The 13,570-nt window shown below is 48.7% G+C and overlaps 2 protein-coding genes across 2 annotated transcripts in view; both read left to right on the top strand.

The window, feature by feature from the left end:
- Positions 1-2,224: 2,224 nt before the first annotated feature.
- On the top strand, positions 2,225-3,999 carry LOC142559522 (uncharacterized). The gene has a single exon (XM_075671105.1). It carries the CDS (start codon positions 2,403-2,405, stop codon positions 3,864-3,866), a length of 1,464 nt encoding a protein of 487 aa, XP_075527220.1. The 5' UTR covers positions 2,225-2,402; the 3' UTR covers positions 3,867-3,999.
- Positions 4,000-6,965: 2,966 nt separating this feature from the next.
- LOC142559226 (uncharacterized) overlaps positions 6,966-13,570 on the top strand; it is a 12,583-nt gene continuing 5,978 nt past the window's right edge. The window contains exon 1 of the mRNA XM_075670854.1: positions 6,966-7,894. Coding sequence (XP_075526969.1) covers positions 7,365-7,894 — 530 coding nt within the window. The 5' untranslated portion in view covers positions 6,966-7,364. The remainder of the gene's footprint in view (positions 7,895-13,570) is intronic.

Raw genomic sequence — 13,570 nt, 5'->3', positions numbered from 1 at the left:
GTACAAGCGCGTGCCGAATTCATTTCTTCGATTAATAACGGCCCCGCACTGCCCGATGGCGTTACAGCTGAGGATTTAGTGAAGGTTACAAGAGGAATGCAAGTCAGCCCTCGTTTTCATAACACACCAGCGCTCCAGACAGATTTGTATCGTCGTGTCACCCAGCTCCTTGGCGTTTCGGCTAGCCTGGCCTCGCGAAACCCGTAGTGTGCGTGTCCGCCCAGTATTGCACTCTGCTGTCAAGGCAGAAAGCTGGGCTAGTTGGTGTGTCATCGTTATTCAAAAGACTAGCGCAAAATAGCAGGGACAAAGACAGAGAAGGTGACAGGACGAGCGCTCGTCCTGTTGTCTTCTCTGTCTTTGTCCCTGCTATTTTGCGCTAGTCTTTTGAATAACGATGCACTCTGCTGATCGTTCGCTCTGTTCGACGCACCTCAGTCCCACAGCAACGACTGGCGAGTACGGCAAGGGCTGTATTCTCTTCACGCATGGCGGCTACACTGTCGTCGTTATCCGCCATCTCAGCTTTCGCATTAGCTCTCGAAAGGACGCCTTTCTTTTTCTTTTTTTTTCCTTTTTAAATTTGTGCCAGGAAACGAAAGCATTACAAGAAGCATTTCTGCACTTTCATCAAGATGACAAAACGTGACGTATAGCTGAACACTTTTTACAAGAAAGCTTCTTATATTTTAGTGTGGTCATTGGTAGTCACCTAGGGCTGTATTACGATGTTAACGCTTTAAAAAGAAAGCAGACCGTAGCGCGCGAAAGCTCCTGCAATGCATGCATCTGCAGTTTGGCGAGTATGGCTCGTGGCGTTCTGAGGGCAGCCGGCACGTCATCTTGTTCGTTGGCTGTAGGAATGCGACGTGTTTAGGTAATTTAGGCAATTTTGTAAACTTCATTTCGACGTTGCGTGACGTTGTGCTGAGCCACCATTGCAGATACTCGCCGCCCCAATCTGTGGCGCGACGAGCCGCGGGAAATATTCTGCTGAACGGTCACATCCAAGGGCGGCCGACAGGCATGGGTATCGCCTCATTTTTGCCATTCTTTGGGGCCGTGAGATTTTTTTGTTCACCATTCGTGCTCATATCGTTCGCACCGCTCTCGGCTGTTGTTTGCATTGGTGTTTCAATCCAAGCCATCGTTGCTTTGACGGCAGTGTTTGTCTGAAATAACATTAATTTACCATTAAGAGCTTCTTGCGAATTTTCGCACTTTTGAGTGCTGCGTTCTTCTTCATCTTCATCATCAGCCTGGCTACGCCCACTGCAGGGCAAAGGCCTCTCCCATACTTCTCCAATTACCCCGGTCATGTGCTAATTGTGGCCACGTTGTCCTTGCAAACTTCTTAATCTCATCGTCCACCTAACTTTCTGCCACTCCCTGCTACGCTTCCCTTCTCTTGGAATGCAGTCCGTAACCCTTAACGACCATCGGTTACTTTCCCTCATTACATTCTCCCAGCCCATGCCCATTTCTTTTTCTTGATTTCAACTAAGATGTCATTTACTCGCGTTTATTCCCTTACCCAATCTACTCTCTTCTTATCTCTTAACGTTACACCCATCATTCTTCTTTCCATAGCTCGTTGTGTCTTCCTCAATTTAAGTAGAACCCTTTTCGTAAGTTTCCAGGTTTCTGTCCCATAGGTGAGTACTGGTGAGGCACAGCTGTTATACACTTTTCTCTTTAGAAATAATCGCATCCTGCTGTTCATGATCTGAGAATGCCTGCCAAATGCACCCCAGCCCATTCTTATTCTTATTGCAATTTAAATTAACAACCTTTAACATCATTAGAAGCTACGACAAAGCGTTTTTTTTTTAATAATGCAAAAAATGCACGTAAGGCGGTGGCTTCTAGTTTAGTCAGGTGTCATCACGTGGTGAGACTATAAGCAGTGAAGTGAACGAGAAAAGGCGGTGCCGCCACTAGCGTCGTGCGAACGTCCGCGTGTGACGCGCGCGTTGCTATCAGTATTTTACCGTTATTTTACGCTTATATTTACGCTGATACTTACACCAGCTTTTACGCCGAAATTTGAACGCTTCTCACACAGCAAAGAAGGGCTGAGTCAATTGCAACTCGCAAGATAATGATAATGCTGCCCAAAACGTGCGCTCTTCACCACTGGTTGGTCGCTTATGTTGTCTCGAGGTAAAAAAACACTAGCGTGTTGCGTGGTGGGACCAGTATATGATAAATCATTTCTCATCTTGAAGTCACGCCGTCTGGCTGATGTAGCAGCCGATTATTCGTCAGCTTATTCTTATTATGGATTATTATAGATTAGACGACAGCTTATTCAGGCGTCTCCTGCAGCGCTTACTGCGTCGAGGCAATGAAGTAGCCACCAAATTGCCAGCTTTCTTCAGCTGGCCACAAGTCTCGGCGACATGGCAAGCGCATCGCGCGATTATGCCGAGTCCAGCTACGAAGTAAAGCTCCACGTGTACGACCTGTCCAAAGGACCCGTCAAACATCTCTCTCCCGTTCTCCCCGGAAAGTGTCAGGCAGGCATGTGGCAGACGAGTATTGTCGTCCACGGCACGGAATGCTCCTACGGCCCGTCTGGCATCGGCAGCTGCCCACTGCAGGAAAAGACCGTCCTCGGCAAACCGAGCCAAGTCATCAGCCTTGGTCGCACGGAGATACCTCGCGACACCTACTTGGAGTACGTCCGCAAACTGGGAGAGTCCAGCTACAAGGCAAGCTCGTACGACCTGTCCCGCCTCAACTGCAACCACTTCTCGCAAGACGTCGCCTTGTGCTTGACCGGCCGTTCCATTCCGGCAGAGTTCCTGGAACCCTCCGACGAATTGAAGTCAATTGGTAGCACTCCGGGGACTTCCTTTGAGTGCACCTCGAGCAGGGCTAGTAAGGGGCCGAGATCTCCATACGGAGCACATGAAAGCACGAAGGCTTCACCCTCCCCGAAACGCCGGTGCCGTCCGCAGCCCGGCTTGGCTCGCGGTGAAGTGCCACGAGAGACTAGTTCTGATGCAGGAAGTGGTGAAGAGAACGAGGATGAAAGCGGCGTAGAACAACCCGTCTTCTACCCGCAGGTCGACGGCATCGCCGCTTTCAAGGAACTCGAAGGACACCTGAACACAACCGCAATCACCGCAAACGAGCGGTCACAGTTGCACAAGCTCTGCGAGTTCGTCGCCACTGGCGACGATGCTTGGGCGCTAGGCCCCGAGCTGCTCGACCTGTTAGAAAAACTGTTGACGTCGCGCGACATAACGTGCGCGGCGCGATTGTCACTAGTGCGCATGCTCCAGGCGGCGGCTCTAAATGAGGACGTCATCCTCCTCTTGCACCAGGACCGCAGGAAGCACGTCGTCATGAACTACGTCAACCGAATCGCGAAGCTTTCTCCCCAGGAGCAGGACGAAGGGCTCAAGTTGCTCTGTAACCTGTGCAGCCACGACGCCAGCTGCGAGTGGCTGCTCTACATAACCGAGTGGAGAGACAACAGCGGCCGGGTGTGCAGCAACGCTAAAGTTACTGTCCGCGCCGTAGTCCACGGGCTCCTTAGCGACCGGCTGGTCGCGAGGGAGTTCGGCGCCGCGCTCGTCTTCAATCTCACCACGAGGGAGCTGTTCGATGACGCTGCCGAGAGGCTGTCCGCGGCCATCGCGCAGTTTTTGCAGGGGGATCTCAGCGAAGAACAGGCTTACCGCTCTGTGACGGCTCTACATCGCCTTCTGCGGGTCAGCTACGATGACGTGTCCGCAAGGATCGGGAAAATCATGCCGTACCTACGGAAGCTGTCCGGTTCTTCTGAGCGCGTCAAGAAGCAGGTCGGTCATATCAGCAGGAGGATTTCGGCCTCCACATCAAGACGACATAAGTGATGGGACGTTTCCATACACAGCGTTTATACCGTAGTAAACAAAGAACTGAGTTGGCACTGTGTTCGATACGTCATCTAACACAGTGCAAGCTTTTTAGTCGCAAGTGTTGTCTGTTTTATGTTCCTCTCACACACGAACAACTTCGGCCATCCTTTGATTTCTGTAACGTCAGGTACCAATCAACATATACCGATAAAAAAAGGGATACTTTTGTTTTCTTTGCCGAGTTAGATTCTGCAGTTCCGAAAGTATGCTTCGTGTAACCTCTATTGACTGCGCATGTGCACAGTGACGTCAAGATGCCGCGCTCCCGAATGTCGTGGAAAACGAGCAACAAGGTATGCAGAGTTCTATCGTCTTATAAAGTGCCCAATTCGGGCCATTTATCCTGTATCCATTCTGCACGCTAAAGTTCCCACGCATATGCAATCAGTCCTTGTCGGCTGCGTAGTTCGGTTAAAGGTCGTGCTCTGCATTTGTTCTTAATTCCCGCACGCAGTTAATAGCGCATGGTAGCAACAGATGTAAACCTGCGGAAATCGCCAGCACCGGTTGTTTCGGCAGTGGCAAAAGCAGTTGCGTTTAGCAGGAAACTCTACAAAGGTACTCCGAACTACAAACAAATCAGAAATAGGCATTTCGATCCATCAGACTTATATAAAAGATAATGCAGAAGACCCTTTTCTCCGAGTTGTGAATGGCGCCACCTCGAAATACATAGGTAAAGGAAACAGCCGGAAACTATGGACATGACGTAACCTTTAAATAAGGAGATTTGTACCTTGCGAACGGTTGCAAACTTTTTTAACCGGAACGCGTGATCGTTGATCCCACGGCATCTCAGCGGCCCCGTAGCGGCGCGAGACACTCCCGAAGCGAATAGCGCCGCAGATTATATCGGAACTGCAAGTCGCCTTGCGCGCCCGTGGATACAGTCGCCGTAGCTCGCCGCTGCCGCGTCTTGCGGTTCACGCTCACACGCTCTGGTTAAAAAAAATTGCAAGGGTGTACGTACCACGTATCGTGCTTCGATGCGCAGTTCTTCAACACTAAGAAACCTTCGCTTACATGGATAGAAATCGGGGATATGATCTGCGCATATTTTTTTTATTGTCGAAATTTGGTCCTGCATTGCTAATAAAACTGCAAGGGAATATCGTACACGTTATTTGTGAAGCTACATTGGAAGAAGGCCGGCATAAAAAACGAACGAAGGGGACCCAAAACATGTCGCAGTTTCGCCGGAAAGTCGAAGCATTGATAGCGATAGCAAATGATCACACGCGCGAAGTAATAGATTCGTAGTTTTATAACCCGTATAAATTGCAGTGAAAATTCGCTTACTAATTCGCAGATATGGTGTCCGACGCGCACAGGCAAATCGGAATACCTCTCCCTCGGTGACCGCGAACACTCATTGACACAATGTTGTCGTGATGAAAAGCTGAGACAGAGCGGAGCGACTGCCTCTTCTGCCTCTCCGTTCGCAAAAGTTCGCAAAAACTCGCACGCTCAGAACCATATCAAGGTTTACCTGCCCCAACATGGTGGCATAACTACTGCACGGCAGTTTTGCATTTGTGCGTGGCGCTTCTAAAAAATTATTGTCTATAGAATGATTAAACCATGAAATTTATCTTTGCACATGTAATCATTAACGAGCATTTACTCGAAACTCGTATTCAAAAGCACTGACAATATTACCGGTGCTGACGATGTGTCGGTAATGACATCCGCTTCTAACAGTTGCCTAACCTGTCTGAGCTAAATATGTGTTACCATAAACTCAGTAATCCAGCATTCTGCCTATCCCTGCTTTATGTTATTCCCATGGCGATCCAGTTGTCAACTTTTGCTAATCAATATTCGCATCGAAACCTGGCTGATCTCCATCGCTACCAACTTAACGTTCCTATCAACTTTCTCATTAATGTTTCCCACAGTTCTGGCTCGCTGAATATCTCTGTAATCCATTAGAGTGAGCTGAATCGTCTCTGCAGTTTTTGCGCACCAGACACATGCTTCACCCTCTTGCGCAAATTTGGTGTACTGTGTATGCTGTACTGGCATAAAAAAAAATCTAGGCACTCAGTGTAATCCAACTAACTATATTTCCTGATATTTTAACTGCCATGCTTGTAGAGCAATTAGCACATTTTGTACCCATTCCTTGCATCCAATTTACCTCCTCCCTTTCTCTAACTTTCGTGTCACCGACGAATGACAGCGCCACCTTCCGGCCACGGTAGAGGCTGCGCTTCAATAGCGACTCCCAGTAGGCAACGCGATGAGGATTTTATTGAGACACGTGCCTCAAACTCTGTGCCTTCGAGTAGACGCTGACAGTACTCGGTTACGAGATTTTAGCTCTGAAAGCGCCGCCGAGCAGACTGCAGAGAGAGAAAGAGAAAGGCAAAGGAAAGACAGGGAGGTTAACCAGAGATTATCTCGCAATTGAACCTCATGATAGGACAGGCATTGTCGATTGTTCTAGCGTTGGAAGTGGCCAGTGTGACGCACGCCACATAGTGGACTAGGTCCGCCACTTTCTGCAGAATAGAGCCCCCTCATTCTGCAAAATCAAGGGGCTCGAGCCACTATTGAAGATTCGACGCAGAGTACCAAGTTCAGTAAAGAATGCATGTGCATGTATTATCCCACTGCGTACTCGTTCTCTCGAGTTAGCCAGCGTTGCCAATTCGAATCGCCCACTAACTGCACGTCGGTGGTGAAAAGCGACGGACTTCCGCGAGCGCGCGGTAAATTTCTATTTCTCCCATTATTTAAGGATGACCCCGCATTGCCCGAGATGGTACATAGCTACAGGAAGGCTACTAAAGGTTACAACATGAATGCAAACACGTCTTGGTTTTGATAGCCCACCATCGCTTCAGACAAAATTCTAGACAGAATTGCGTCATAGCGCTACCTAACACCTCGGCGCAGCTAGCCTGACCTCGAGACCCCCGCAGTGCGCATGCGTGACCAATATTACACGCCGCAGCGAACATTCACTCTGTGCGATGTTCCGCAGTGTCGTACCGCGAGTTATGCGAGGACCACCAATGCCTGGCGGGTATGACTGAGCGGTATCTCGCAGTAGCAGTCGCGTTACGTCATGGGTCAGCCGCTCTAATCAGCTGTAACCACGGCTCCCGCATGACTGCAAAAGCGATGGGGCGAAGCATCGGATGAAAAATGAACAGTCATGCCAGCAAGGAACACACAGTACACGCCCACTGCTCAGGTCTCGACTCCAGGGGAGCCTCAGTGCCGGGGCACCAGGTGGCGTGATGGACAAAACTGCGATATTTTCGCAGCAGAACCACCCACAAGCGCGTCACATCCTTCCAAGGGCCGTCAACGTAAGCAAATGTCCTCTTCACCGGAAGCCTGAGTTTTTGCCGTGCTGAAGACAGCGTCTAGTGCAGTGTTTTTTTGCACCGCAACGCCGAAGCAGCCGCCACATTTCTTCCGCTCACCAGGAACATCAGCGACATGGCGAACGAATCAAGTGTTTACGCCGAGACCGGATTCGAAGTACTGCTGTACGTGTACGACCTGTCCAAGGGACTCGCCAAGGAACTCTCTCCCGCTCTCCTCGGGAAGGAGCTGCCCGGCGTGTGGCACACGAGCATCGTCGTCCACGGCACGGAATATTTCTTTGGCTCGGCGGGCATCGACAGCTGTCCGGCGGGAAAGACCGCTCTCCAGGAACCGGACAAGGTCGTGAGCCTCGGTCGCACGGAGCTGCCGCACGACGTCTTCTTGGATTACATGTGGCAACTGGGAGAGTACAGCTACAAGGCCAGCACGTACGACCTTTTCCGCCACAACTGCAACAACTTCTCGCAACACGTCGCCGTCTTCCTGACCGGCAATTCCATCCCGCGAGAGATCCTGGAACTCCCCGACGACTTCCTGCGCACGCCGATGGGCAGCACGCTGGTGCCTTTCCTTGAGCGCCTCGCGATTGCTGTCGATACGGCGCTAGGACCGGATTCTCTAGGCGGACAAAATTCGGAAAGGTAGAGCCCTATGAGAGATCGACCATTGATGCAAGAACTGGTGATGATCCCTTCTAAAAATTTTTAGCAGAATTCAATAGTATTTTTTGTTGTTGTTGTTGTAGTTGACCGTAGTTACCTGAACCCACGAATGGTTCATTGAAATGGTTAGAATCTTCTTTATGCTTCCTAAAATCATTACTAATAAATCCCATCAATAACTGACAGCCAGCTCTTATTTGAAACGTGTTTTTTTTTACTTTCCGTCAACGTTCTAACAACAATCTAGGAACATTTTCAGTTAAACTTGTTAGTAAGATTATTTAATTTGTTACGTGTTCATAGATCTCAACTTTCTTTTAACAATTTGCTAACACTTTCCTTTGGGCATTCTTGTAACATTGCTTCAACACTTGAACTCCGAAATTGAGTTGTAATGTCTTTATAAATATCCTGTCAACACTTCTATGAACACTTGTTTAGGCGCCATCGTGCCTTTTAACTGCTGTAGCTTTCTCGCCAACGGAATCGGTTTGGACAACCTAGAAATACTGTCCACAATGGGGCCACAGTTTTTAAATCGTAACATGTACAGCGCTTCTTGTAAATTAGTACTAATCTGGAGAGTTGCACCTTGATGCGATGGCAATTAGTTATAGCACCGCCTGTGCCTGAATTACATGCAAAGTCTTATCACGTGCCGGAGTGTCTGCTTCGGCATCGTCGCTTTTCGTGCTTTCGTGGAATTTCTGTTCGCTGTACTAGTTGTACGCAACAGCCTTTGTCGTTTGTTTTGATATCACGTTTCTTATGTTGTAGAGCCGGTGTTTCCCCGTGTCGATTTGACCCAGATTGTATTTGATATGTGCTATCGCCGAAATCCCCGTAGCTTCGACTTGAGCTCAACGGCCGTCAAATCTCCGAGGCGAACTTCGAAGCGGACGCCAACATGTACGAGATAACAGCTCGATTAGCAGTCGAATATGTGAAACCAGGTACTATACGCACTATAGTATGCGGAATAGTACGAAAATTGAGCAGTTCTTGCAGTCGGATATCGACGAAGAAACAGATTTACCTTTCGCTGGTGGCTCTTCATCGCCTTCTGCGGCTCATCTACAATGACTTGTCCCCAGAGCCTCTGAACCTCGTGCCGTACCACTACACAAGCCGTCCGGTTCTTCGGAGCTTGGGAAGAAGCTGGTCCGACAGTTCTGCAGTGAGATTCTAGGTTCAACATCAGCCCCGCAGAAATGATGGGACGCTTCCGTACACAGCACATATTCTGTAATAAAGAAGTTCTAACGTTGTGCTCTGTATGCCATGGCGCAAGTGTTCCTAGCAATGTTGCCTGTTTTATGCTGATCTGATACATGAAGCACTTCTTCGAATCGCTAACTTTCGGAGCAGATCAAATTGGGTCGACAAACAATTCGATATGAACGCCATATATCAGCTACGTTGTGCTTGATATTCAGTGGTTCACTTCATCAGAAGGGACCAATGCAAGCGGCGTGGAGGGCTCCGCTGTCAGGCTGGCGAAATTTTAGTTTTCGTAGTCCCCAGATCGGCATCTCGATGGAAGCAGTGCTAGAAGCAGGATATTTATTTACGTATTACAAGTTTTCTTAGCCTAATAATTTTCTGCTGTTTCTGCAGATAGTTCCTAAGGTATCTTTCATCTAACCTCTATCGCCTGCGCATGTGCAGATTAACGTGAAAATGCCGCATTCCCACAACTTAAAATCGCGCAACAAGATAGAGATTTCTATTGGCTTATACTATAGTGTCCAATTTTGACAGCATATATTTCATCCTTCTCGCGCCCTTAGCTTTCATGAATATTTAATCAGTCTTGGGTCGACTGTCTCGCTTGACTAAATAGTGGGCGCTACGCGTATTCGTTCACGCACGTTATTTATGACGCATGCAGATACAGTAGCAAGCGATTTAAACGTGCGGCTATCGTCAGCGCCGGGTCGATCGGCAGCAGGAAAGGCAGCTGCGTTTCGCAAATAACACGAAAAAAAGAACAGTCAACATAACAAACTCTAGAGGAAAAGCTCCCCATAGCATTGAAATCAGCCACCGCAAGGGCGCCGCCATCTTGCTACTCTGTGCAGGCGCAGATGACGAGATCCATGGGCCTCCATCAGTACGGCGATGCCATCTAGCTAGCGCTCCTGCAAACGCATCCTTTCCCGCACCGTTCATTTTACGTCAAAATTTTATAAATAACCTCTTTCCGAAAAGTACGGGAATGAACTTTACACCTGTTGTAAGAGTACGTGCACCTATAGATGCTTCTTCTTGCCTAATATTTTGAAAATTTTAGCATTGCAGACATTAGTCGTTGCAACATGGTAGCACCTTCGCGGTTTCCACTTTTTCTGGCCAGCTTTTCCTCTAGATTTCGTGCACTAAATCTACGAAACAAGAAATACTCTGCACTACTGACCAATAGTAAAGAGGCAATTGACGTCACAAGGAAAGGAGACGACAGAAGACCATTTTTCTCAGTTGCGAATGACGCCCCCTCGTAATATCTAGATAGCTGCGCAACAAGAAGGAACGAATCGAAACCATGGGCAAGTCATTCTCTGTAAATAAAGAGACCTAAGCGCACATTGTATTACAGTGCTCAGCGATTCAAACGCGATATTCGGATCTCATCACAGCAAGAACTTTTTTTCGTCCCCGGTGAGTGCTGAGTGATCACTGGGGGGATCCAGTCACAAATTCTCAGAATATTTCACAAAGGATCTCGCTTTCCCCGTTTAGACCCTTTTCACTGAACGGATTGCTCTAGACAAACGAGGTAGTGCTTTCGGCTGCGCGCCTCACGTTTCCTCGGCGAAAGCGCACGAATGCGAAGCAATTAGCGCTTCTGCGCTATATTACTGCGCGATTAGCTGTCGGAAACGCAACTGGGCGTTCGCTAGCGCACTGTGCTCCACTCCTGCTGCCAAATGTGGAACGGCAGAGGGAAGACGCCTGGTGTAGTTGGCTGTCAAAATAATGATTGGCGTATTAAGGAACGAAATAAATGGCCAGGTCCACGGACCTCGGCTGCGTAAGCAGAATGCCTCTTTTGTCGACCTTTCTCAATCGACGGCTTTCCTCGAGGATTTAAAAACAAAATTTCACTCTTCCGCCAGCGTTGTATCGCCAACCTTCAGCGCAAGGACTTCAACTCCAGAACGTCGGCAAGGGTTAGCAGTGGCGGCGAGGACTTACGGAGTCACCATCTGTCGGAAGCGCCTCGCTTGCGTAGTATGAGGGATCACGTGGCGCGCTCCTCACGTATGTATGGCTGCTGGAACTCGATAAAAACACCACGCTGGAACCCTCCTAGGCATTTCTGTAAGTACTCTCGAAGCGACAGAAGTTTTTACTGTCGAAGTAATAATCTCAGGCTAACAGAAAGCGCAGAATGGTTTACAGACGCTCTCTCTTTACTGAATACGTACAGTGGAACGCCCAATCCGCGCGGTCGCCGCGATGGAGCCGCCCGAATCGGTTTCTTACTTGAAAGGTAGGCAGTCGACGACAGCTATGTGCAGTATGTTCTTGTAGTGGGCCGTCTGTATAACCAAATGCAGAGTAACAGAATGAAGCCGCAATGCAGCGATCACACGGCTTCGCGGCGACCGACTGCGCATGTGCATGCATGTACGCGTACAATGTTTCGCTTTCGGTGCGAGCACGTCTTCGCACCATGCCATGATGTTTACGCCGCAGTATGAGCATTTGACTCTGCACAAGCAAACATTGTACACAAGCAACGCTGCCACAGCTGCTCAAAAATAATTTCGCTATAACTAGAAACTTCGACGACTACGGTGACTTTTGATATGCCGTCGGGACGATTCAATCTGTCTTTTTTTTTTCTAAATTCTTTGATGTTGAAATATCATTATTTCTCAAGTTTCATCGCACTGTATGTTTATCGGCCTTCTCAGCAAGGGATTTCCCGTTTCTTTCTTTCTTAATCAAGTACATTGATTGTTTCGTGCTAGCACAAACATGAGCATATGCCATGCCTTGTTTTTTATAGTGCTTCTTACCATTCCCTTTCCGTTCCAGTGAACTTGCCAGCTTCTAGCATCAACAAAATCATACATAGACCAGAGCTTCATGACATTAGCCGGGCAGCGCGCGCAGCCGAGCGTCTCAGTGCGCACTTTTTGCTGCTCGCCGAACATCGCAGTCCCGACGCCGTAGCAGAAATAATCCTCGCGGAAGTGCTGGCTGCACACCCGAGTTGTCGCCGATGGCTGTTTGCCGGTTCTAAGGTTCGCGAGCCAAGCCTCACGCAGCTTCATGTCCTGTGGGTACGTGAGAAGGCTGACACCGGGCTCCGTTGCGTACGTCCGGCACTGCGCCACCGAGCAGTAGCCTGCCACGTTGGACGCCTTCAAAGGAAGCAACTACCTATTGTAGTGTTTTCAAGTGTTGTCAAGCAGACACTCGCAGCAGGAGAACATCCCCACTTAGAACCACAGCGCAGGTGGGGCTCTAAACTTTCGTTTTCAGCCTGCTTCGGCGCTTCCAAAGCAGCCGACGCGGCTGCTGTGTCCACGTGATCCTTCATACCACGTCACGCCGACGGCAGCGCCAGTTTTTCTAGTGGTCGAGCTCGCCCTCGATACCACTCGTTAAACAGGGACAAAGGGAATAGTGCCGCTTCCTGGCATAATAAGTTTCTCGTGCTTTATCTACACACATCCACTTCATCTCACACTCGACATTGCGCCCACTATATCGCCAATGTATCAAGAATTAGTGAATAGGCCCATGCTTGATCAATACACGGAAGCATGGTTGACGGGCGACTACAGGGACTACACACGAATGTTCGAACATACGACGTGATGTGTTTACATGCACCGTTGCCGAAAACTTGAAAAAAAGTTCCTCCTCAATCGACAAACGTCAGGAATTTGTTCTGCCTCTTTTTTTTTTCCTTTGTGAATATTTCCTGCTGTTTTGCAAATGAAACTGCGACGCGATACTTGAGAAGCTGACTGACGAAGGCCAGTATAAAAGCGGGTAAAAAGAAAAGGTTAAGCGTAAAAAGAACAAGATAAAATCCTCGTTATCGATGGAATTTACGGCACAAATCTGAAATACCCGCTTTTAGAAGTCATATATTATTCTGCTAATTTTGCATTGCATATAGCCTGTAGCTATGTGATACAATAAATGAAGAAGAAAAGCGATATAGTCTCATGATCATGATGATACTTCCAAATTCTTTTAAATTCGAAGGGGACTGAACCGTCAACTGAGAGTTCGCGCCACCTGTCGACAAGGCGAAAAAATAATAAAGGTTATCCTTGACGACGTTCCGAAGAGAGGCGCCACCGTTGTGAAATCTATCGAGCCGTCGAGAGCTTGTTGTGCCTGATCGATAGGAACGCGCGGAAAGCAAGGAGCCATGGAGACAGAAAAGAATCGGGAGAGAATTTTACTTCCTCCACGCGAGGGATTACGAGGGATGGACTAGCTTTGCCATCTGGCGGAGGGCAATACAACCAAGTGGAACAAAGAGCATGGCCTTCGAGATTACATACGCGTCGAGTTGCGTGCTCTCGGCGGCCATAATATGCTTTCTGCCACGTATACTAGACGGCAGCTCGAGGCTACGAACATTTAGCCGTCATAAGGATCACCGTAAGGACGTAGTGGTATGCA

Source organism: Dermacentor variabilis, chromosome 10 (genome assembly GCF_050947875.1).
Source record: "Dermacentor variabilis isolate Ectoservices chromosome 10, ASM5094787v1, whole genome shotgun sequence".
NCBI lineage: Eukaryota > Metazoa > Arthropoda > Arachnida > Ixodida > Ixodidae > Dermacentor > Dermacentor variabilis.
Note: the sequence above shows the minus strand (reverse complement) of the source record. Positions and strands in the feature narration are given on the sequence as shown.